The sequence below is a fragment of the Drosophila takahashii genome, chromosome 3L, assembly GCF_030179915.1.
Source record: "Drosophila takahashii strain IR98-3 E-12201 chromosome 3L, DtakHiC1v2, whole genome shotgun sequence".
Classification (NCBI taxonomy): Eukaryota; Metazoa; Arthropoda; class Insecta; order Diptera; family Drosophilidae; genus Drosophila; species Drosophila takahashii.
In genome coordinates, this window is record NC_091680.1 from 29,718,686 (window position 1) to 29,745,044 (window position 26,359).

The 26,359-nt window shown below is 38.1% G+C and overlaps 2 protein-coding genes across 3 annotated transcripts in view; one reads left to right on the top strand and one right to left on the bottom strand.

Moving 5' to 3' along the window:
* Positions 1–640: 640 nt before the first annotated feature.
* ND-MLRQ (NADH dehydrogenase (ubiquinone) MLRQ subunit) lies at positions 641–13,451 on the bottom strand. The gene is made up of 4 exons (XM_044392577.2): positions 13,351–13,451; positions 13,234–13,279; positions 13,022–13,168; positions 641–785 (listed from the first exon to the last, which is right to left on the bottom strand). Exons 2-4 carry the CDS (start codon positions 13,273–13,275, stop codon positions 723–725), a joined length of 252 nt encoding a protein of 83 aa, XP_044248512.1. The 5' UTR covers positions 13,276–13,279; positions 13,351–13,451; the 3' UTR covers positions 641–722.
* Positions 13,452–16,556: 3,105 nt separating this feature from the next.
* The window catches only part of alpha-Cat (catenin alpha), a 90,163-nt gene continuing 80,360 nt past the window's right edge, over positions 16,557–26,359 (top strand). The window contains exon 1 of one of the 2 annotated variants that reach the window (XM_070215891.1): positions 16,557–16,799. In XM_070215891.1, coding sequence (XP_070071992.1) covers positions 16,646–16,799 — 154 coding nt within the window. In that variant the 5' untranslated portion in view covers positions 16,557–16,645. The remainder of the gene's footprint in view (positions 16,800–26,359) is intronic. The other variant, XM_044392578.2, reaches the window with a different exon arrangement.

Here is a 26,359-nt window from a genome sequence, read left to right on the forward strand (position 1 = left end):
GAGATCTCAGCGTTCATACAGACGGGCAGACGGTCATGGCTAGATCGACTCAGCTAGTGGCCCTGATCAAGAATATTATGGGGTCGGAAACGCTTCCTTCTATCTGTTACATACTTTTGCACGAATACAATATACCCTTTTACCCTACGAGTAACGGGTATAAAACATAATGGGTCGGGGATCGAACTCAGTCCTTTTCGTTCAGAGACAGAAGCTCTACAAGCTAGGCAACGTCCAACTGTTATAGGCATGAAATAAACATCTTCTTGACTCTTTTATTCGAGCGGAACAAAAAGTACACCAGTTAAGGAAGGAAGAAAAATATTACGATTCGTACCAGTTATTTTACTGAAACTTTGGAACCGCTGCGCACCGCCTAAACGTTAAAATAATTTTTTTTGGTTTTCGCATTCATTTATTAGACACAGAAAACTACCATTTTATATGCTGAGCTCAATCGACCTTTAAAAAGTCCACCCTAATGTACATATGTATGTCAACTTTATTTTCCCCTGTACGATTTCTCACTTTCTTCGGCCCCATACAAATCGACCCGCCGTGCTGTTTATATATTACGTAATGTCATTTTTGTAGTTTTATGGAAGAGTCTATGCCCTAGAAAGGTACCCAACTTAAAAGATTATTAGGTGCAATGCAGTTCTTAATTTTAATTTCAAACTACATGTTCTTTATTTAAATTACGATAACCGAATACATGTAATTTATTCCTCAAAGTTTGGTGCAGCACTCTTTGTTTTCGAATAATCCCTCACAGGCGAGTAAAACTGAAAAGAGAAAAAGGTTGCACAATTATTAATATTATTTTATATAAGCTATATAGGTCTACGACAGTAAAAGGGAATACGCCCACAACCCAAACCCTTAGAGCGAGAGCAGACAAATGTTTACTCTAGCAACGGATATGAGAATATGATCAGCACCACCAGCCTAGTTTTTTTTTATTCATAAATTACATACATAGACAAAAATAAATATACATATGATATCCAGACTTGCGGGACTGCCGTGAAGCATTGCCTCGCAAGGCTGGCTGGCCTGTTTACGGCCTCACGTTCCTTATGCGTTCTAGCCGCCTCAGTTCCGTCGTGACTTCCGCAGCCAGACTGCATACAGCTGTCCAGTTATCCTGACTCTCCAGCATACTAGGTACCAGTCCCTCCACTGTGATCGGGGTCCCCAGGATTTGTTCGGCTCATAGGCGTTCTTCTCCGAACCTGACACAATTGGTTATCGATGTAAATACTCCTTAAAGCATCCATGTCCGCCTGTGTCAGATGGAACGTTAGTTCGCCGTTTGGTCTGTTTACCTAAGCTGCTATATTGGGGATGAGTCGGTGCGTCCACCGGCCGGTTCCTGCCCTATCCCATCTTTGCTGCCAGTTTTCAAGGGACTTTGTTCTTGACCTTAGTTTTGCCAAGCGGAGGTCCGCCTGTGTATCAGCTACTTTTCTCGCTTCGAAGTTCTTCTGATTTTGTACTGTTGAGGTCAATCGTCCATATCGTAGTGGAGCCAACTGTCGCTCAGGTAGTTGCTAACGATCGCCTGCAGGTACTTTGGGATGTTCAGCATCCCGAGTGAGGCCATTATTTTGCTCCAGGATGCAGAGTTGAAGTCGTTTTTGATGTCCAGAGTTGCCACCAAACAGTATTGTTTCTTTCCTCCCAGCCACCTTTTGCCTTCTATGGCCTGCCTGGCTATGCGGTCCACGGCTTCCAGTGCATCTAGGGTTAAGCGGGCCTTTCTAAAGCCATACTGACTTTTTGAGAGCCCTCCGGCAGCCTCAATTGCTTTTCCGAGTCTTACACTGACAATACTTTCTAGTATTTTGCCGGCCGTGTCCAGAATGCAAATGGGACTATATGCCGACGGTTCTTCCTTCCTGGCTTTGGTATAAGCACCAGCTTTTGCTATTTCCACCGTTCTGGGAAGCAGGCTTGGGCCAGGCACTTAGTGTATGCACTGGCAAAGGTGCTCGAGTACATGATTATGGCCAGATTGAGTGCCCGGTTTGGGATCCCATCTGGCCCTGGTGCCTTGTTGTTTGGTACCTTCTGGGCTATGTTGTCCAACTCCTGTAGGGTCACCGGCTGTATCTGATGGTCCGGGACACCGAGCACTTCCGCTTGCCTCGTTTCCTGCGCTGGGAAAAGGCGCCTTATGATCTCTCCCAGTTTCTCAGAGTCTGTTGGGGTCACGTTTTTAACGGCGTTTGTTTTTTTTATATGACCTCCTTGTGGGCCTTTCCCCACAGGTCGTTTTCTGCTTCAGCGCAAAGTTGCAGGAAGCACTGCTTTTTGCTGCTTTTTATTTCCCGCTTTAGGATCTTCCTATTTTGGGTGGAAATTTCCCTAAGTATATGGAAGTCTTCGGGCCCTATGGTAGGCTCTCCTAGCGCTTATGCATTCACGGCGTGCCTTCTCAATCGCTTGGTTCCACCAGTAGACTGGCTTGCGCCCCTTGAAGCTTTTACTGCGCTGCATGCTGGTGTCGCAGGCTTCTTTGACCTTTTCCATGAATGCCCGTTCTTTGTCCGCTAATTCCGTCCCATCCAGGTATGCTGGTATGTCGAGCGTATTTTCTTTGTAGTGTCCTCGAGTAATTGTCGGTGTGGCGGTTCTTCGCGTGCTGATGGTGCTTATAATTCCACTATGGTCGCTCGCCGTGTGGGTCTCACTAATCTCACATGTCGCCGTCGCCGCCAAGCATGCGCTTACGTAGGCGAGGTCGATTATGGACTGCGCTCCCGATCTCCTAAATGTAGGGGTGGAACCCGTGTTTTGTAGGACTACGTCCAGCGATGTGAATGTCTCTATGACTACTTTTCCTCTGGCGTTTGTAGAGGCTGATTCCCACTCCGTTGACCACGCATTGAAGTCCCCGGCAATAATCGCAGGCGAATGTGCTGGTAGTAGGGTTGTAGGGCTCGCTCAGAATTGCCAGGTCAATTTTGAGCTCGGAAATTGTTTGGGTGAGAAGATCCTGGGCCACCCTGAAGTGGTTAAGGTTTAGCTGCATGACCCTTAACATCTTTGTAGTGATTTTACCGCCTCGACATACGCTGGGCATTTAAAGCTCCCAGACGCGTGGTTCGTTGGGAGATAATTTTTCTGCGCACAGAGTAGGCAATGTGGGTCCCTATTGCAGCTTCTGGTCTCGTGGTCTTTTCAACCACACTTGAAGCATGCTCCGCGCAGTTCGACGAGATATGGCCGAACGCGAGACACATATAGCAGCGTTTTGGCGAAAGAATGGGTTGAATCCGGCAGATCACCCATCCAATCCTTATTTTCCCAAAGTTTACCAACTTCTTTGCTGTGGGTGTTGGCAGCAATAGTGTGGCTATCTGCAGGCCGTTTATAGTGGCTCTCACCGATTTTACGGCCTCCTCAGAAAGAGGAGCTTACTATTTAGCGCCTCCACTATCTCCTCCTTGGTTGTGACTTCATCTAAGTCCATGACCTCAAGTCTAGTTTGTTCGGTCAGGGCTCTTACAACTGCTTTAACTCCGAGAGCGTTTCCGACCGCCTTTTTAACCTCCTCTGCGCTGTGGTCTGGAGACTTCTTTAGTTGCAGCAGGAGATCTCCCTTGGCCGTCTTCCGGATGGTCTGTACGTCCCCACTGACATGTTTTAGCGTGGAGTCGCCTTTAACGGCCTTGAGAAGTTCCGCGTAGGTAATCTCCCCGACTCTTGCAACCACGATGGCGTCTGGTCTGCCTTTTCAACTTTCCCTTAGGGTTTCTGTCAGCTACTTGATGGAAATCTTCTTGTCGCTTCTCTTGTAGGCTTTCCCGATGTACCCTCTTCATTGGTGGCGTACATTTTTGGCCTGCTGCTGGCTCCCTTGCCCTTTTCGGTGTCGCTATTTTCCTTTCTTTGCCACACAGCTTCCCTGCACTCCTTTTCTATGGCTTCCTCCTGCTTAATGGAGGCCACTGCCGTTTTATGCAGCTCTGTTAGGAGATCGCGCATCGGCTGTTTGACGACCCAGTGGTCCTTAAACAGAAGGGAGAGGCCATTCACGGCCAGGCCTATTTTTGCAATAACGTCCTATAGGGACGTGATTGTCTCCGCTTGTTCTGGCTGCTGTTCAACATTATGCTGAGCCCGCTGCGTTTGCGATCTGGTCGTCGCTGAGCTTTTTGTGAAGGGGTTTGCCTGGTCCATTGGTCATTCAACGTCCGCGACAGGGGTTCCCTCGCTGGTCTCAGATTTCTCCCAGACTTTCTAACGATGAGGGTTATACCGCCCCTTTTCGGTCCCCAGAGCCCCGTTTGCTGAGGCAAGGCCTAAGCGGGGGGATGGATTTGTCGGACCTTGACTTGCTGCCCCTAGTTCCCCTATGTAAACTAGTGAAGAAGTTCGGCCTTCGTTTTTGAACTCTACACTTCAACCCTTTCAAAAGCTGACTGTTACGAGTTAAATATCTTCTTTGAGCTCGGCCTAGAGGTATGAAATTTCCCTAGCAGCGGCTGGTTTCAGTTACCAATTCTGGCTGTGGTTTGAACGCTTTCCAGCACTATCGGAGTGATCAGCTGTTTGTCTAGTTGCCAAAAAAGGGGAAACGCGCAATCGCCCGCGGAAAAGCTTTGTTTTTGTTTTCCCAGTGGGAAGAGTGCGGGAGAAAACAGAGTCTTGGTGACCCCTCTCTCCACAACCCTCGGTGGAGCACCAGTTTTAATTGTCTAAGCGCTATGATGTGATGCACTTAACGCACAGACCCACCCTGGTACGTACCGCCTCCTATGGGGATCACGCTGCTCACTTTGTTTACCTTTTCAGGGCTGTTTAAGGCTTTCTAGTTGGAAAAACTCAGGAGGTAATTAAAAACACGTCTACACTCACTGACTCTCACACACTCTAATCCCGACCCCATAAAGTATATGAGTGATTCTTTGTGAAACGTATCGAGATTTTCTTCATGGTCTCAAAAAGATATCTAATTTTTATGATACTATCACACCATTTAAAAAGGATTTTTAAAAAAGTTAAAAAAAAAATTCATTTGACAGATGCGAAGATATGGCGATGCTATTTATACCCGTTACTCGTAGAGTAAAAGGGTATATTGTATTCGTGCAAAAGTATGTAACAGCTAGAAGGAAGCGTTTCCGACCCCATAAAGTATATATATTCTTGATCAGGGTCACTAGCCGAGTCGATCTAGCCATGTCCGTCTGTCCGTCTGTCTGTCCGTCTGTCTGTCTGTCTGTCTGTCTGTCTGTCCGTATGAACGCTGAGATCTCAGAAACTACAAAAGCTAGAAGGTTGAGATTTTTCACACATATTCTTGGGCTTCCTACGCAGCGCAAGTTTATTTCAGACGAGCGCCACGCCCCCTCTAACGCCCACAATCGCCCACTAACGATTTTAAAATGTGCCTGGCGGTCACACCTTTAAAGATTTCCGAGAAGTATAAATGCAATTTTGTTGTGTATATTTATACCTATCGAAATGTAGAAGACATTTTTTAAATCGGACCATTCATTAAAAAGTTATACGCAATCCAAAAATACATATCCATCTCCCTCGCACTCCCTTTAGCCGAGTGACGGGTATTAGATAGTCGGGACACGAACCCGACTATAGCGTTCTCTCTTGTTTTTTGTTTAATTCATTTATAATTTTAAATTACGTGGGGTAAAAAATAAATAAAAATACTCAAAAATTATTATTTTTGCCAAGCTTTCAGATGAAAATAACAGCCATAATGGTTCCAATGCAAAATACAGTCCAAACTTAAAAAAAAATATTTCATTCACGGTTTTCTGCAAATCGGCATTTTTAATCTTTATAAAAAAATAGTATAATGTTCTATACATAATTCTTGTTGGCTCCTAAAAGTTTCGTCATGGGACCTCCATTACTTTCTGCATAATTTAATAAAACATTAAAAAACAAAGCAGTCTTTCGTTGTTATACATTAAATTATATTAGACGAATTCATGAATTCCGGGAGAACGACCGTTCCCATTTAGGTAAAACCAATAGGAAAAATGCAGTTTTGTATAACAAATAAATCCCTACCAATTTCAACGTGGGACAATAACTTCTTGCTAATTATTTAGTTCTAAAGAAGAACACTCGAATATATAGCAACACATTACATCCAAGCTAAGACCATTCCAGGCTCCTGGTAAATAACGCACCTCGTTCGGTTCGTGTCGCTCCTTGATTCCCCCTGTGGCGGCGCTCCTCTATTGTTTTAAGCCTCCTTACAATGATTTGTGTATTGGGAAAATTTAAATGTCTTCAGCGAATGAGTGTCTTTTTAAAAGAGGTGTTGGAGCAATATGATGGTACTTTTGAGAACGTGGAATGGTCTTAGCTTAGATGTAAGGTGTTGCTAACGTGTTGTTCTTCCTTAGAACTACATAAGTAGCAAGAAGTTATTGTTCCACCTTGAAATTGGTAGGGATTTATTTGTTGCATTTTTCCTATTAGTTTTACCTAAATGGAAACGGTCGTTCTCCCTTAATTCAAGAAGAACGAAAACTGTTCGTCTAATAAAAGTTAATGTATAACAATGAAAGACTGCTTTGTTTTTTAATGTTTTATTAAATTATGCAGAAAGTAATGGAGGTCCCATGACGAAACTTTTAGGAGCCAACAAGAATTATGTATAGAACATTATGCTATTTTTTTATAATGATTAAAAATGCCGATTTGCAGAAAACAGCGAATGAAATATTTTTTTTTAAGTTTGGACTGTATTTTGCATTGGAACCATTATGGCTGTTATTTTCATCTGAAAGCTTGGCAAAAATAATAAATTTTGAGTATTTTTATTTATTTTTTACCCCACGTAATTTAAAATTATAAATGAATTAAACAAAAAAATAGCATCGCCATATCTTCGCTTCTGTCAAATGAATTTTTTTTTTAACTTTTTTTAAAATCCTTTTTAAATGGTGTGATAGTATCATAAAAATTAGATATCGTTTTGAGACCATGAAGAAAATCTCGATACGTTTCACAAAGAATCACTCATATATATTATTGATCAGGATCAGGCCATGTCCGTCTATCTGTCTGTCTGGATGAACGCTGAGATCTCGGATACTACAAAAGCTAGAAGGTTGGGACTTCCTGCACATATTCTTGGGCTTCCTACGCAGCGCAAGTTTATTTTATCAAGGTGCCACGCCGTGGCGCCTACAGTTTTGTGTATAAACAATACCAATTCCGTGCCATAGATGGCGCCGTCGCCGCGTGTTCAACACTCCTGCTGGTACCTTAAAAAAAGCTGGTCACTCTAATTTGGAATATGTGAATGCAAAATGTAAATTATTTGAAATGTAGCGCGCGAAAAACATACAAGAAGGCATATTTATATTAAAGTTGTTAGGCTGAGTAACGGGTATTTAATAGTCGAGGAACTCGACTGCAGCGTTCTATCTTGTTTTAAAATTGTTACGTCGATGGCGTCATCTAGCTTAAGGCTTTGGAACCGCTTACAGTGCAGCGCAAAAAAGCTGTCAACTGTAAAAGAGATCCGAATACCAATCGATTTTTTAAACTATTTGTCCTTTATGACACCATCTGGTCACTCTAACTATATTAATGCCAAATCTTATTTAAGTTTATATTAAAATTGGTAAGCTGAGAAACGTGTACTTAATAGTCAAGGCACTCGACTATAGCGCTCTCTCTTGTTAATGTTGCAATCGTCATTCAATATGGGGAATTAGAAGACTAGTTTGTTTTAAGATCAAATTTGGTTGGATGAGATTTCTGTCACCCCTAAAGAAGGAACATTTGGAAGTCCGATTTTAGGCACCTACAAGTCTTTTTCAAGTGATAAAATGATTAAAATTAGATTTTTTAAAGCGCGACTCGAAAGGGGGTCAATTAGCAATTAGCATACCAAATTCTCTAGGCAACAGTAACAATAATGATTATTTTAATCAGAAAGGAGACTTGTTTAGACAAGTTTTAAATTAAATTATATTAAAACTGCGCAAGTACGTAACCGAGAAACTTGAACTTAAAGTCCTTTTTTCTATCCAATGTAGGGAAGATATGTAATTGTAATTATACCCGTTACTCGTAGAGTAAAAAGGTATGTTGTATTCGTGGAAAAGTATGTAACACCTAGAAGGAAGCATTTCCGACCCTATAAAGTATATATATTCTTGATCAGGCTCACAAGCCGTCTGTCTGTCTCTGTGTCTGTTTGAACGCTGAGATCTCGGAAACTACAACAGCTAGAAAGTTGGGATTACCCACACATATTCTTTGGCTTCCAACGCAGCGCAAGTATGTTTCAGCCGAGCGCCACGCCCCCACAATCGCCTTAAACGATTTCAAAAGGTGTCTGGCGCACACGCCTTTATGGATTTTGGAAAAGTAAAAATGCAGTTTTATTGTGTTAATCAATACCTATCGAAATGTAGAAGAAATTTTTCAAATCGAATCATTCGTTAAAAAGTTAAGCGCATTCAAAATTTTATATATCCATCTCCCTCGCACTCCCTTAAGCTTAATGAAGGCGTACGCGATCGGATTACGTTGGCAATTGCAGAGTGCTGATCCTGCATATTTGGCATTGACATTGTTGCCGATGACACAGTGTGTACTCTATATTAAACATCCTTGAATTCGATTTCCATTATTTTTACCGATGCTTCTTATGGGAGCCATAATCCGATTCGTCTGGTTCCAACTTTCAGGATATATAAGGAAGATTTTTGGGAAAGCTTCATTTCAATAGCTTCAAAACGGGCAGATGGTCATGGATATTTCAACACGTCTAGTTATGCTGATCAAGGTGTACTTTATAAGCCGAAAAACTCCTACTACTACTACTATTTTGTTAATATGTCAAAAACCAAACTAGAATGTGCACTCAATTTGCAAATATTTGGCCTTAAATTGTTAACAACAATATGGCCCTTAGATCTGAAAGCTAAAAATAATTTGTACATTTTTATTTGTATTTTTTTCAATTAAATAAAAACAAGAGAGAACGCTATAGTCGAGTGCCTCGACTACACAGGTCGACAAAATCAAGACTTTTTCTTGGCCCAAGAATAAACGCTACAAAACCTGAAAGAATGTTAGCTGTAGAATACTACCTCATCCTTGGAAACTTTCCAACACGTCGAAGTTTTTAGAAATCCGTGGTCAAAGTTCCAAATTTTCGATTTTTAGGCACTTTTTGCGGCCTAATAGTAAAAAAACCTTTCGTAGCCCAGAGCCACAATTTAGCGGAAAAGGTACTTCGAACCTTTAACTTCAAGATTGTCCAATCACAAAGTTGGGCGACCTCTACTTCTTTAGCTACAATGGATTTTACTGAAGTACTTTTTGTCACTTTTTTTCATCTATAGTAGCCTGATATTTTTAATGTATTGTATGTGTACGGGTCTCAGTTCATCAAGAAAAATATCAGGCTACTATAGATGAAAAAAAGTGACAAAAAGTACTTCAGTAAAATCCATTGTAGCTAAAGAAGTAGAGGTCGCCCAACTTTGTGATTGGACAATCTTGAAGTTAAAGGTTCAAAGTACCTTTTCCGCTAAATTGTGGCTCTGGGCTGCGAAGGGTTTTCTTACTATTAAGTCGCAAAAAGTGCCTAAAAATCGAAAATTTGGAACTTTGACCACGGATTTCTCAAAGCTTCGACGTGATAGAAAGTTTCCAAGTATCAGGTAGTAATCTACAGCTAAAATCCTTTCAGGTTTGCTAGCTTTTATTCATGGGCTTTTTTTTTGTCGACCAGTGCTATTAGATACCCGTTACTCAGCTAAACAACTTAATAGAAATATGCTTTTTTTATGTTTTTCGCCGCTCGATTTTTACCCAGGGATCTCTTTCTAGAAGAAGCTTTCTAGATCTTTCAATTCTGCCTAGCACATCTTCCGTCTCTCTCTAGCGCAGGTGAATGCACTTGTGAAAAACGTATACGAGCAAAAAGAGTCAAAATGCGCGCCCCATTTTAAATAATTTAAAATTTGCATTAACATAATGTGAATTAGAGTGACTACAGAAAATAAAGGCAGATTTTTTCCAATGCCATTTCCTAGATGGCGCTAGTGTATATTGTATTGCGCCATCTACCGCCAGATATTGGTACTACTGGTCATGAAAGGCGGAAATGTAGGCGCTGGCCAGGTTTAAGCGTTTATTGGGTTTGTGGGCGTTAGAGTGTGCGTGGCAATTTTTTACTTGGCCAATCGATAGGTATTGACGAAGCGAATACTTATCAGTTACTATTTTCATAATAGCTTCAAAACTGTGGGCGTTAGAGGGGGCTTGTGAGCGTTAGAGAGGGCGTGGCACCTTTTTGAAACAAACTTGCGCTGCGTAGGAGCTCCTAGAATCTGCATGCAAAATGCCAATCTTCTAGCTTTTATAGTTTCCGAGATCTCAGCGTTCATACGGACAGACAGACAGGCAGACAGGCGGACAGACAGACGGACATGGCTAGATCGACTCGGCTAGTGATCCTGATCAAGAATATATATAATTTATGGGGTCGGAAACGCTTCCTTCTAGCTGTTACATACTTTTGCACGAATACAATATACCCTTTTACTCTACGAGTAACGGGTATAACTAGCTATAATAAAAAAACGCCAAAAATAAAACTTTTTTTAACTATCACAGGTTGTACCTCCGTTAATTGCGACCCGATCACAACAAGTAATAGCTTTTCGGAAAGGTGCATCTGTTGCCTTTTAAATAGTGTTCCGAATATCTGGATTTTTGTGAATATTTTCAGAACGGTTCTTTGAAAATCTTTTTAATTTGTTCAGCAACTCAAAACTAATCAAAAACAAGAAAGGAAGTTAACTTCGGCCAGCCGAAATTTAAATACCCTTGCAGGTATGCCTACGTAAGATGTTGTTTTTACATTGTCAAAAATCAAAACGCCTACTTTCTACAAAGTTACAATGGTTTTTCTATTATTTTTTTTTTGTTTATTTTAATAGGAGCCATTAGATATAGTTTATTACTCGATCGGACTATCACAGCAGATTTTCAATTTTGCACACTCTCCTTGTGCGCTTCGTCACTGCGTGGACTGCCGTCTATAGTGATAAAATCGATTTGGAACAAAATAAGTACTACCACCGTAAAAACTTAGGAAAATACTTGTCAAAAACCAAAGTTACATGCGGTTCTAATTTAAAAAAAATATATTTTAATATCTTAATTTTTTCTTGTTCTTGGATAGTAAATAAAACGACTAAAAAAATGCGATGTGTTTCAAAAAGATCGGTAATTTCTTACCTGCAACGCATTTGTTTCCTTTCTATTTTTTATTCAATATTTAAATACATTGCACATTGGGATGAAATCCCTTTTTTTTGGCATAAAGTCCAAAATTATTTTGTGCAATTTTCCAATTATTTTTTTTTAATCCGTTAAAGAAATGTTTAACTGTCATAAAACAATTTGTAAAATGTTTTTGGGACCATCCCTGCCTCTATGGCAACTCCCCAAAGTCAGCGGTTCGAACTGAGTTGGGTGTGCCTTAATTTCAATACGAAGCTTGTCAACAGTTTAATAAATTCTTTCTTACCAAATATCGCGCATTTCTTACGGTTGAATTCTGCTTTTGGAGCGTCATTTGTCAATTTAGTTCCTTGGGCTCATAGCTACATAATCACTGAAGACTTGATAGTGAAATTTTAATCGGTTCACAAGATATGGCCGTTACAAATTAATTTTGTATGTAAAACTTTAACTCGCTATAAAAGGTAAGCGCGAACTAAGCCAGAGAAACCCAAATGGGTTTTAGCTTATTTCGATGAGTTCTTTCCGCCCATGAAATCAGAATTGCGGTAACATTTTTCATGTTGCACTGTGTATTTAAGTAAATATATAAATATATACTAATTTAAAGTTTGAGAAGATTTTTTAAGTTCTTAACTTCAAAAATTCATAGCGCCCCTAAATGGACACCAAAAAAACACCAAGACAAGCTCTACGAGGTACCCGAGTTTGAAGAAAAACTGCTTTTTCATATGCGCAGTTGAAAAATTCGTACCCTACTATTATTTTAAAGTTGTAATTGTCTCCCATGGACTTGTAAAAAAGTTGAGAAAGTAATATAGATACTTTTTGGAACACTGTCTAAGACTATTTTGGACCGTAAATCACTTCGGTTTGAGTGACATGGTGTAGGGAACAGTTGAAGCCTCGGGAGAAGGAACTTTGGTTATCGTCGAGGGCATTATGGTTCGATCTCATTGAATTGAAGGCATCTGTGGACAAATAATGCCTCGGAACCATCTCAATCCACCAACAGGATAATGATCCTAAGCATACGGCGCATATCCTGAAGAAGTGGCTGCTGTTTTATGCTTCCCTGCAATTGTTTTCACCACCTGGGCATACAAATTATAGAGCAGGTTTGGGTAATTTTGGGGCGAAAATTTTGAAAGTTCTATGTAAAATATCGTCGGTAGACTTTTGTCAATGCCATTTTTAAGTTTTTCGTTTGTAACTTTTAAAGCTTTTTATGAATAAGAATAAAATTTTGTTTTTTGTATATTAATAACATTAAGAACAAAACCGCATCATTACTTTTTCCGTAAAAGCAATAGGAATGGGTGAACTCCCAAAAAGGGGTCGTACGTAGACTTTTGTCCGCCACTGTACATATACAACCCTAGTCAAAAGTATTTTCACAAATTTGAATGTTAACTGTACTCATATTTTGAACTTATAATATAAACACTTTTGCTCACTTTTCAAAGGGGTCTTAATGGGTTAAGAACATTTTTGTGTCATTTAAACGGAATTGAAGTGCTCTTTCTATAGGTGCCAAAAGCTTATATTATAAGTTCAAAATACAAGTACAGTTAGCATTAACATTTGTGAAAATACTTTTGACCACCCCTGTATACTTTATTGGGTCGGACGCGCGTCCTTCTACCTGTTACATACTTATGCAGGATATTGTATTGTATACTGTACGAGTAACGGGTATAAAAAGTTCGACCTAATGTAAATAGTATGTACATTGTAGATATAAGTATGAATGTACCTTATACTGTTTTTCTTTATACTCTTGCCATGGTTCGGGATTTGATGTGCGGTTCCAAGTGACATCCGGGTTCCGGGTGGCAAGCCGAGCCATATAGTAAACGGCACCAATAGCTCCTGCTCCAACACACACGTAAAGTGGAATCAACTGTAAAAATAACGGTTACGTAACATTAAAAACGTAACTTTGTCATGTGTTTGTATTTAGCTTACAGCTGGATTTTTTTTTAGGCTTTGAAGTCCAAGTCCTTGCATTGTTCTTGATTAGTCAAACAATTTTTTTTAATTATTTTTCAAAATAAAATTAAATAACTACTTCAATATAATTACCTAACTTTCCTTAGCGAAAATCAGTGTGGTTAAATATCTTATAAATAAAAATGCTGGAAGTCTTTCAAAAATACTAAATGCTTTGGAACGTTTTAAGTTTAAGTGCATGTATTTCTTAATACCCTAGTCACACATTTTCCAGTAAAACGGCTGTTATTTTGTACAGCTTTTCCCACAGAGATCTATTCACCATCAGTTCAACGCAACCATCCCAGTTATACCTAAAACACCGATTCCCACAGAGCCATCTGTTAACAGCTGAATTAAAGAGCAGTTGCTCATCTCATCATAATCGAAGGGGAATTTTAACCCGAAAAAACAGTCTAAAATTTCGTTCTCTTAAGCAGCTATGGGATATAATCGACCGATCAAGGTATGCTTAGAAAAATAAGATTTGGAAAGATTCGTGTCAATAGCTCTTATCTTCAAATTTTTACAATCTATATCACAGCAATACGAGCACCAGAGAGCGCGAATATTTCTTTCCTTTTCTTACACGTTGCGCTGTTGTTGCTTGATGCAAAGTTGCTAAACTAAAATCGTTGTCTGTACTAGTAGGTCTAGCGATTAGAACGGGTATTAGAATTGATGAGGCAATATTAGGATAATTTTTTCATTCGGAAACCGCGTGTATTCCGACGTACAGAATTTTTTAATTTAAAATTCGCTTAAAAATACGTAATCTAAAAATTAAAAATTTTTAAAAATATTTTTCTGAAAGATATTAAGATGTCCCACTAAGTGGCATACTAAATACTAAATCGGAGCTTAATAAAAAAATTTTTTCACGTGGAATTACCCCTATACATTTTTCAAATCGGACCATTAATTAAAAAGTTATGCGCAATCAAAAAAATGTTATACATTCATTTCCCTCGCACTGCCTTTAGCTGAGGGACGGGTTTTAGATAGCCGGGACACCAACCCGATTATAGCGTTCTCTCTTGTTTTTTTTTGTAGTGTGACCGAAGTTTTCAGAGTTTACCCGCAAAGCATCTAGCATGGTCCTACTGACAAACGGCAAAAAATCAAATGGCGCAAATTTTAAAATATTACAAATTATTTACTCAGTGCTTATACTGCCATTACAATTATCAATAACCAATCATTTCTGAAGCTCGCGACGGACTATTTCACAGAACAGCTGTTTTTAACCAAATGATTACTCTAGTGCAATTTTTTTTTTTTTTTTATGAAGAATTTACAAAAATGTCGGAAATTGTGATTACGTAATATATGGACAGCACCTTATGGGGGTTCCCACAGAGCTCCATCCACCATCTACCATCCGTTGAACGGATGGTCCGTAAGGTTTTGCCGTTCCGAAAATTTCCCAGTTAGTCCGCTATCCAATTTTAACGGACTTTGACGGGCTCTTTTATGCGATAGTTAAACGATGTTTTCTCGGTGCAACTCTGAATTCTTCCTCTTGACTGTGAAAATTGGAACGATGACTGCGAGAACAAATCAAATCGATGGCGGAATAAAATTAAATAATGCTTCAGCTCATTGTTTCTTGCGTTTTTTTAAATTATTTGTCGTTTGCTTTGGACGGGAAAGCACTCGCAAGCACTATGAGTGGGCAAAAATTTAAGCTGTTCTGCGTACGAAATCATCAATGTTTGCAGCGAAGTCTCAGAATATGTTCTGCACTTCGTAAATAATATCTAATAGTAATTAAAAGGGTACTATGTACTCCTAAAAAGTTCCAAAGTTGCTATAAATTACCAAAACAACAAAAATTTGGTTTTGTTTACAAATTTGCCATATTAATATTGGCTAGACAGAGGCTTAGTTAGAGAGGAGTGTGGAGTACGGGAGGTCAGGCTCTCCCCCAGTCAGCAAAATATATGCATACTCGTTATAGGATATGTTAAAAATGTTCAGATATGTTTTTTACTATTATCATTGTATTATTTTACAAAAGGATTAGGAGAACGCAATTTTACGACAGTTTTGCCGAGTTGAAATCCCCCTTCGTTAATACTGAGCTAAGCAACTGCTCTTCAGTCAGCTGTTATTGGATTGTGGATGGAGTTCTGTGGGAACACGAGTTTCACATTCGTTAAAAATCCCAACCGTTTCAAACGGATGGACTCTATGGGAAGAGGCTATTAGATTTCTTAAAAGTCCGAACTCTTTTTCAGAAATGTGCTCTGTGGGATTAGGCTATTAAGAAATTCGTTGACAACTTTTTTATCCATCACTTCAAACCTTGTAATGCCCTCTGCTCATTATGGACGCGTCGCGTTTGCATCCATTTACCGTTTAACGCGCCCAAATCCCATACAAAACTTGTTGGAGAGGGCGAGGAGGGGAGGGTGGAAATTTGTCGCGTTACAGGGCTGGAAAGTGAAATTTGTGGTATATTTAAGCAGTATTAACCAGGCATGAACATTTTTCTGGACCCGAAACTGATAAGAGGCTGATAAGAAGCGGGAAATATTAAAACCATTTATTGTTGATATTTGCATGAACTTTATTTCGTATAGATTGGTATTTGATATATGATATATGCCAAATGATCTGGCAATAGTTCAGAATTCCGAGGATGATCCAAGCGCATAAAGAGCAGTAGCAGTTCGTTTATCCAATGGAATGGCTCGGCTAGAAAGGATCGGAAGCGAAATATTGGTCGTTGCAGCGCAGCCACATGGGCTTTCCCGTCTCCATGATCTTGACGTTTGCTTCGCGTGCGCCATTCGTCCATTAAGGCGACCTCCTGGTCGCATTTGAGCGCAGGTGCAAAATCTACTTTGACCGTCGACGGCCATTCCATATTTAAATGACACACGTTGACAGGCGACTGCTGGAAAAGGGCACATCCCCCTCTTTCTTGCGCACAATGTTCTTGTAGGATTTCTGCCCCGTATCAGATTCTATATATATGAACGCCTTCTGCAGCAGATTCTTTTGCTTTCTGCTGTAATAAATGCTCAAGCAGCGTAACGTGGGATGTTGTTGCTTTCATCATTGCAGCAATGTTTCCACGTTCAAATGCTGTTCTGCGATTACAATTATCAATAACAAATTATTTAAATCCATTTTTACTTCAGCTCGCAAATGACAATAGCACAACAGCTGTTTTCAGACGCGTTTGCCAATGGAAACACCTCACGTCCGCCTATCGCGTTGCCAATCGAAAATACACAAAAATACCGAAAAAACCGCATAGTGGAAAAATGCCTTAACAATGAATTCAGGCCTATCATTAATCGAAAAAGGCGTCGTCGCTTTATCGTGAACGCACCATCAAGAAAATTGTTGAAAAAGAAGTGAAATACATTTTAATAAGATGGGAACGCTAACGGATTTTGGGCAGATTGCTCTGAAATGGGATCCAAAAAATTTGGAAATTCGTACAATGTCAGTTGAAAAAACACTTGAGCCTCTAGTACTACAAGTTACAACTCTTGTAAATACTAAAGGTCCGAGCAAAAAGAAAAAAGGTAAAACTTGTAATAGTTCATGTTATTATCATTAAAGCAATTATCTATGTTTAAATTTTGCGATACTTCCGCATATATGAATTGTGTACATATGATTATAAGTATATTCGGTTAAAAATTTTTGGGATACATTTTTTTTTTGAATATTTTGTTGAAACTAATGTTTTCGTGGGTTGGTTGGTGGGGGGTGGGGTTGAGCGCGGGTGGTGTTTTATGGCAGTAGATGGGATTTAGAGGTAAGAACATGTCCGGCCGTTAAGCATTATTTCGCTTGACCTCTGCAATGTATCCTGCGACACGTTCCCATTTTTTTTTCCCACCAGCATTATGTGAACCAGGCTCTCACTTCCCCCAGCCTTTGCCTCTGATAAGCAAACCGTCTGCACTCGAAAATTACATGATTTGCTCTGCCACCTACAGGGCACCAGTCCTCTGAATCCATTCCGAAGCGCACCCATAGCCGCTTAGTGCCTGTGTACTGCATACCTGTCTCCTATGTTGGGAATGAGCTGGTAAGTCCGCCTCCCTTTGCGCAGAGTCTCTGTGAGCTCCTCTCGTTTCCGTTGCGGCACGTTGGCCATCTCCTTGCTGCCTGAGCTCATGAGCCCTCTGATTGGGCAATTACAGCGGTTACGAAGACTGCGTCTTCGGACATTGTTCGAAAGGCACAGGCGACCTTAATTGCGCCCAGCTCCTCACCATCATGGCATCAGCCCAAACCAGAGCCGGGGACCCCAACAGTTTGATGGATCTCTGCTAGGTTATTGTTGTACCTTCTACCTAAACTCGTGCAGCTTCGGTCTTGTGGGGAGCCAATGCGAGGGCGGCGAGGGTCAGCCAGGCTTCTACCGCCTTCCTGCTGTCTTCGCTCTTCCGACCGAGTCCGCTGGAGCAACATCGGTGAGCCCAACCGCCGGGGTATATTCTGTCCCCGTCCTACATTGTGCTCCAGAGGAGGGGCTTAAGAAAAAAGCTCTGATAAAGGCCTGCGGACACAAACACTTGCCAGAAAAAGTATGCGTACAAATATTTTCCGCAACTTTAGAGCTTAAAAAAACGTCTTAAAAAAATTCGTAAAAATGTCATTTTAATTTTAACATTTAGTACACATATTAAGCTTTAATTTGACGTAACTCATTAATTTCTACCACCTTTACTTTTCCTAATATAAACAAAAATGTACAAATTGGCCGGATTTCGCATCAGAAAAAGTATGTGTACAAATGCATATAGTATTAGAAAAAGCCATATTTTGGGCAAAGTACGTCGAGTTTAGTACGGAGTTTGATACCCTTTATGTTTTATAACTTCAGTCTACATATTTGGCATCGATTGGACCAATGTCCGTGCATCCTTCGCTGTTATTTACTTCCATTAATCGACATTGAGTTTTTTCAGGATATGCTTGGATGCAAGGGTGTGAAGGCGAGTCCTGCCCTCCAGGACATCACAAAAATGCTTTACGGGATTAAGATATACTATTGTAATAGAGAATGTAGCTGTTTTACACATAAAAGCTTTGTTTTGTGGGCGCAATTTTTAGGTTCGTTGTCCTCTTGGTACCAAAAGTTCTTTTCGAGTCCCACTTTTAGGGCGCTTTAATTTGTTGTCTTAAAGTGCATAAAACAACCAACAAAATGAGGTATCGTTTATTAAAATCGGTCAACAACTTAATGAGAAGGGGAGAGGGTGCGAGGGAGATTAAGATATGAAATTTTGATCGCGCATAACTTTTTAACGAATGGTCCGATTTAAAATTTTTCTACATTTCTACATAAAACTGCATTTTTACTTTTCCGAAATGCGTGGGCGCCAGACACCTTTTAAAATCGTTTAATGCGATGGTGGGCGTTCGAGGGGGCGTGTCGCTCGTCTGAAACAACCTTGGCTGTTTATACCCGTTACTCGTAGAGTAAAAGGGTATATTGTATTCGTGCAAAAGTATGTAACAGGGAGAAGGAAGCGTTTCCGACCCTATAAAGTATATATATTCTTGATCAGGGTCACTAGCCGAGTCGATCTAGCCATGTCCGTCTGTCCGTCTGTCCGTCTGTATGAACGCTGAGATCTCAGAAACTACAAAAGCTAGAAGGTTGAGATTTTCCACACATATTCTTGGGCCTCCTACGCATCAACATACAAAAGTTCTGATATCAACATTTGTGACGAAAAATTATTACACTCGTCATTAAATAGACTTTCTAATATTTTCTTATTCGGCTCGCCCTAGCAAACTATTCTAGCCTTTTTCCCTTTACAGGCATTTTCTATTGCAGCGTGCCGAATGAGAAAATATTAGAAAGTCTATTTAATGACGAGTGTAATAATTTTTCGTCACAAATGTTGATATCAGAACTTTTGTATGTTGATGGTGCGATCGTCACTAGTTTTTACCTCGTTAAGAGGTGTTTTTATTTGATATCAGAGATTTTTGTTTGTTTACATTTTCTCTCATAGGAGCTAATATATACATTTAAATTTAAATTGGTCAAACATAATTTGTAAGCCATTGTATTTAAGGGGGAAGATAAATATAAAAAATTTTCATGTTTTTCGGAATTTTTTTTAATTAATAAGGATTTGTGCTGGAAGTTCGCAACTTGGCATGTTGATTACATGGTTGTTATATAATTTATAGAAATTTCAATTTTTTTTTTATCTTTTAAAATGGTGGCCGTGGGAATTTTTTTGTCAAGCCTTCTTTAAAAAAAGTAGGCCAGCTGCGGATCGTTCACAGGTCGCGGTGTAGATCCAATTCTTATGAAACCAAATTTATTTTGTTAAGAAATAATGTAGAAACTGTCTGAACCTAACTTACATAGAATATCTCAAAAACTATGGTTGTAGCACACTTTCAAAGTCAAAAATCTATTTTTTTAATATTTTTCTTGTTGTTTTTGCTTTACAAAAAATACTTCAACCTACAAATTTCTTCATAAAGTAGGTTCAGACAGTGGGCAATTTCATTACAAACATTTCTGTAAAAACAGCATGATGATCATAGCGTTACTTTTTGAGATACACGATCCGCAGTTGAGCAAAACATGGTTTCGAGAAAAACGCATTTAAAGTAATGAAATATATCTACTGCACAAGGAAGATGGGTGCCGTCATCCTGGTATAAGTTCCAAAATTATTCGAATTTCTTCGTGAAACTTTCATGACACATTCCTAAAGAGTTATACTACCGATTTAAATAAAAAAAAAATTTAATTTTTTCTGCGTTCTATATGTATCTCCCCCCTTAAACGAATTAAGTTAAAAGGCGATGAAGTATATCAAAATACGTTTTAAACGAGTTATAGCACATGTCTGTACCTGTAGTAGTGTAGAACTTACAAACTAACGAAATGTAGCTATTTTTAGCTTTTTTCCCGCTAAAGTAGCGGTATTTTCCAAAAGTCGTAGAACAAAAGATTCCTATATGGAACTCTTAAGTGCAAATTTACTGATACCATGACCCTAAAATACAGTTCGGATACCCTCACACAAAATTCAATACTCAGGGAGCGTTAGTTGTTCGAGCTGGCAAAAGTGGCTATTTTCGTATAAAAATAACTTTTAAACGTGACTTTTTACAGTAATGTGTTATATACCAAAATTTAAGGAATCTCAAGGGCTATACAGTTTAAAGTTTTCAAGAAAATCGTTAGAGCCGTTTTTGAGAAAATTAAAAAAAAGCTAAAAAAAAAAGTTTAAAAAAATTTTCTTTTGTTCATTTTTTCTTAACTATTACATTTCTACAAATTCCTAATAGAAGACGTTTATAGCATTTAAAAATACCTTTCAAAGGAGATGCAGCACAAGTCTGTAGCTTTAGTAGTATAGAAGTTACGGTTTTCCGAATTTTAGCTATTTATAGCTGTTTTCCCGCTAAACTAGCGAGTTTTTCCAAAAGTGGTAGAAAAAAAGTTTTTTATATCGATGTGATGAACGTTATATCAAATTTTCAAAACTTAAAAAACATGTTTTGGACAAACAGAATTAAATTTTCATTTTGGGAAGACGAAGAAAATCCTATTTTGGCTATAACTTTTTAACGGAGCGTCGGATTTTGACATATGACCCCTCATTCGACGGGTATTTTCAAAAGGAATACAACTAAAACATTGCGAGGGGGCATTTATCCCCACCGGCCCCAACAGCTCCAAATTTCAAAATTTTCACTTTTTCGCTTTCACCGCTCTCTCTCCCAAGCCAATTGATTTTCTTAAAGTCTTCGTATGCAATATCAGAGATTTTTGTTTGTTTACATTTTCTCTCATAGGAGCTAATATATACATTTAAATTTAAATTGGTCAAACATAATTTGTAAGCCATTGTATTTAAGGGGGAAGATACATATAAAAAATTTTCATGTTTTTCGGAATTTTTTTTAATTAATAAGGATTTGTGCTGGAAGTTCGCAACTTGGCATGTTGATTACATGGTTGTTATATAATTTATAGAAATTTCAATTTTTTTTTTATCTTTTAAAATGGTGGCCGTGGGAATTTTTTTGTCAAGCCTTCTTTAAAAAAAGTAGGCCAGCTGCGGATCGTTCACAGGTCGCGGTGTAGATCCAATTCTTATGAAACCAAATTTATTTTGTTAAGAAATAATGTAGAAACTGTCTGAACCTAACTTACATAGAATATCTCAAAAACTATGGTTGTAGCACACTTTCAAAGTCAAAAATCTATTTTTTTAATATTTTTCTTGTTGTTTTTGCTTTACAAAAAATACTTCAACCTACAAATTTCTTCATAAAGTAGGTTCAGACAGTGGGCAATTTCATTACAAACATTTCTGTAAAAACAGCATGATGATCATAGCGTTACTTTTTGAGATACACGATCCGCAGTTGAGCAAAACATGGTTTCGAGAAAAACGCATTTAAAGTAATGAAATATATCTACTGCACAAGGAAGATGGGTGCCGTCATCCTGGTATAAGTTCCAAAATTATTCGAATTTCTTTGTGAAACTTTCATGACACATTCCTAAAGAGTTATACTACCGATTTAAATAAAAAAAAAATTTAATTTTTTCTGCGTTCTATATGTATCTCCCCCCTTAAACGAATTAAGTTAAAAGGCGATGAAGTATATCAAAATACGTTTTAAACGAGTTATAGCACATGTCTGTACCTGTAGTAGTGTAGAACTTACAAACTAACGAAATGTAGCTATTTTTAGCTTTTTTCCCGCTAAAGTAGCGGTATTTTCCAAAAGTCGTAGAACAAAAGATTCCTATATGGAACTCTTAAGTGCAAATTTACTGATACCATGACCCTAAAATACAGTTCGGATACCCTCACACAAAATTCAATACTCAGGGAGCGTTAGTTGTTCGAGCTGGCAAAAGTGGCTATTTTCGTATAAAAATAACTTTTAAACGTGACTTTTTACAGTAATGTGTTATATACCAAAATTTAAGGAATCTCAAGGGCTATACAGTTTAAAGTTTTCAAGAAAATCGTTAGAGCCGTTTTTGAGAAAATTAAAAAAAAGCTAAAAAAAAAAGTTTAAAAAAATTTTCTTTTGTTCATTTTTTCTTAACTATTACATTTCTACAAATTCCTAATAGAAGACGTTTATAGCATTTAAAAATACCTTTCAAAGGAGATGCAGCACAAGTCTGTAGCTTTAGTAGTATAGAAGTTACGGTTTTCCGAATTTTAGCTATTTATAGCTGTTTTCCCGCTAAACTAGCGAGTTTTTCCAAAAGTGGTAGAACAAAAGTTTTTTATATCGATGTGATGAACGTTATATCAAATTTTCAAAACTTAAAAAACATGTTTTGGACAAACAGAATTAAATTTTCATTTTGGGAAGACGAAGAAAATCCTATTTTGGCTATAACTTTTTAACGGAGCGTCGGATTTTGACATATGACCCCTCATTCGACGGGTATTTTCAAAAGGAATACAACTAAAACATTGCGAGGGGGCATTTATCCCCACCGGCCCCAACAGCTCCAAATTTCAAAATTTTCACTTTTTCGCTTTCACCGCTCTCTCTCCCAAGCCAATTGATTTTCTTAAAGTCTTCGTATGCAATCCTGTTAGTTTTCGCAATACCTTTTGATAGGTGTATCATTCATTATGATCGGACCATCACAGTAGATTTTCATTTCTTCGTGTATATATAGTAGTCGCCTTCGCACACTCTCCTGGTGCGCTTCGTCACTACATGGACTGCCGTCCATAGTGATACCTATCGAAATGTAGAAGACATTTTTCAAATCGGACCATTCATTAAAAAGTTATACGCAATCAAAAAAAGGTGAATTTGTATTAAAAAAACGATGAGTTCATCACTGCACGAAACTGGCGCATATTTATCACCATTTTGTATCACCTAGCGCCTAATTATCACCCAAAAAATTTCCTCACCTGTTCATCAACTATTTTTTTAAAATTGCGTACATCTTTCATCTCCTTTGTCATTAGGTTTATTATTACATTAAATTCAGGGAACGTTACTGTTATAAATTTTATTTTAAAAAGCACACTTTAACAGTTATTTTCGGATTCGTAAAGTAAAACTCAAGGAATAACTATTATTTTTCGAGTTTTATAATAAAAGTTGACAAATAACAGTTATTCGTCGTGATCAAAAATAAAACTCAAACTTGATTTATGCCGATTTTGTGGGTAAAATAAATTTAAAACGAGGACGGAAGCTAACTTCGGCAAGCCAAAGTTTTAATACCCTTGCAGATTTCACGAATGAAAACTTGACTAAAATAGCAACATGAATTAATAAAAAACGAATTATTCTATAAAAAAATAAAAATTTAAAATTGTTCACCCTATTGTTCCTATGGGAGCTATATGATATAGACGTCCGATCGGCACGCGCTTTTACCCTGATCAAGGTACGCACAAAAAAATACGATTTGGAAAGTTTCATGGGAATAGCTTATGTTTTGCGCAAAATATCCTGAAAAACGTAAAATTTTGACCGATTTCACCCTATTGTTCCTATGGGAGCTATAAGATATAGACGTCCGATCGGCACGCGCTTTTACCCTGATCAAGGTATGCGTAAAAGAATAAGATTCATGTCAAAAGCTCGTACACTGAGCGAAATATCTTCATTTTGTGAAAGCTATATCCGATTGTTCCTATGGGAGCTATAGGATATAGACGTCTGATCGGGTCGTCTTTCAAACTTGATCTGCGTACACATGTTTTAGGACGACTGTGAAAGTTTCAAGGCGCTAGCTTTTAAATTGAGCTCGCAAACGGTATTGAAACAGACGGACAGACGGACAGACGGACATGGCTATATCGACTCCCCTATTGATCCTGATCAAGAATATATATACTTTATGGGGTCGGAAACGTCTCCTTCACTGCGTTACAAACTTCTGACCAAAATTATAATACCCTCTGCAAGGGTATAACAAATATAGTTATACAATATGCACCGTTGGCTTTTTTTTTAAATTTGTTGTAAGTTATATAAAACTTGGTTAGCATGTTTTTTTAATTATTTAATTTTTTTTTAAATGTCAAGGGAATAACTGTTATACACAAAAATCAACAAATAACAGTTATTTTTTGAGTTTTATTATCAAATAAAAACACCTCTTAACGGGGTAAAAAACTAGTGACGACCGCACCTTCAACATACAAAAGTTCTGATATCAACATTTGTGACGAAAAATTATTACACTCGTCATTAAATAGACTTTCTAATATTTTCTCATTCGGCCCGCCCTAGCAAACTATTCCAGCCTTTTTCCCTTTACAGGCATTTTCTATTGCAGCGTGACGTGAAATAAACGTGACTTTTTACAGTAATGTGTTATATACCAAAATTTAAGGAATCTCAAGGGCTATACAGTTTAAAGTTTTTGAGAAAAATAAAAAAAAGCTAAAAAAAAAGTTTAAAAAAATTGTCTTTTGTTCATATCTTTTTAATTATTACATTTACACAAATTGCATATAGAAGGCGTTTATAGCATTTAAAAATACCTTTCAAACAAGATGCAGCACAAGTCTGTAGCTTTAGTAGTATAGAAGTTACGGTTTTCCGAATTTTAGCTATTTATAGCTGTTTTCCCGCTAAACTAGCGAGTTTTTCCAAAAGTGGTAGAACAAAAGTTTTTTATATCGATGGGATGAACGTCATATTAAATTTTCAAAACTTAAGAAACATGTTTTGGACAAACTGACAAACTGACAAACAGAATTAAATTTTCATTTTGGGAAGAAGAAGGAAATCTTATTTTGGCTATAACTTTTGAACGGAGCGTCGGATTTTGACAAATGACCCCTCATTCGACGGGTATTTTCAAAAGGAATACAACTAAAACATTGCGAGGGGGCAATTATCCCCACCGGCCCCAACAGCTCCAAATTTCGAAATTTTCATTTTTTCACTTTCACCGCTCTCTCTCCCAAGCCAATTGATTTTCTTAAAGTCTTGGTATGCAATCCTTTAAGTTATTGCAATACCTTTCGATTGGTGTATCATTCATTATGATCGGACCATCACACTAGATTTTCATTTCATCGTGTATATATAGTAGTCGCCTTCGCACACTCTCCTGGTGCGCTTCGTCACTACATGGACTGCCGTCCATAGTGATAAAAATCAAATAAATAAAAATCATTACGGATTTGAAACTACAAGGGCTAACAAAAATAATGGTATATTTAAAAAAAATTTAGGACTCTTCTAAGTCCATGATTTTTTGTGGTAAGAAAAATTTACAATAACAGTTATTTTCGGTCCCTGATTAAATTAATTTATTTTTACAAACTACGGTGACTTATACACACAAAAAAAAACTTGGTAAAATCAACTGTAATAATTGTCAAACAGGCCCCAACCAGCAAAATTGTCAATTCTACTAAGTAAATAGTTATTCCACAACAACAAAATACACACAATTAGCAAGGACACACACCCAAAGCAAAAAGAAGAGGTTTTTGAGGAATTAATGCAAAAGAGCCGAAGTTAATCGGATTACTACAACCGGAGATTTAGATTTTCAATGAGAAGGTACTTTTTCAAAATTCACGTTATTTAGCAAACTAAAAAAATTTAAAAAAAAATATTTTTTTTGGCCAAATCCTGATACACGTGTTTACTATTTTTTCGAATAGTAAACTTTTTTGGTATAAGCCGAGAATAGTACACGTAAAAAAAGTTTCAGGCAAATCAAAAGTGTGAGCCAAGAAAAGGTGTTCGGTTTGTAAAAGAACCGCCCATATACTTCTTTCCCTGAGGTATAAGTTAAAGCTGCCGTTTAATAAATAAATTGGTTACATATAGGAAATCTTTTTATACCCTTGCAGAGGGTATTAAAATTTTGGTCAGAAGTTTGTAACGCAGTGAAGAAGACGTTTCCGACCCTATAAAGTATATATATTCTTGATCAGGATTAATAGGGGAGTCGATATAGCCATGTCCGTCTGTCCGTCTGTTTCAATACCTTTTGCAAGCTCAGTTTCATGTGTACGCAGATCAAGTTTGAAAACGGACCCGATCGGACGTCTATATCCAATAGCTCCCATTCGGATATAACTTGCAAAAACTGAAAATTTTTCGCGCAGTGTAAAAG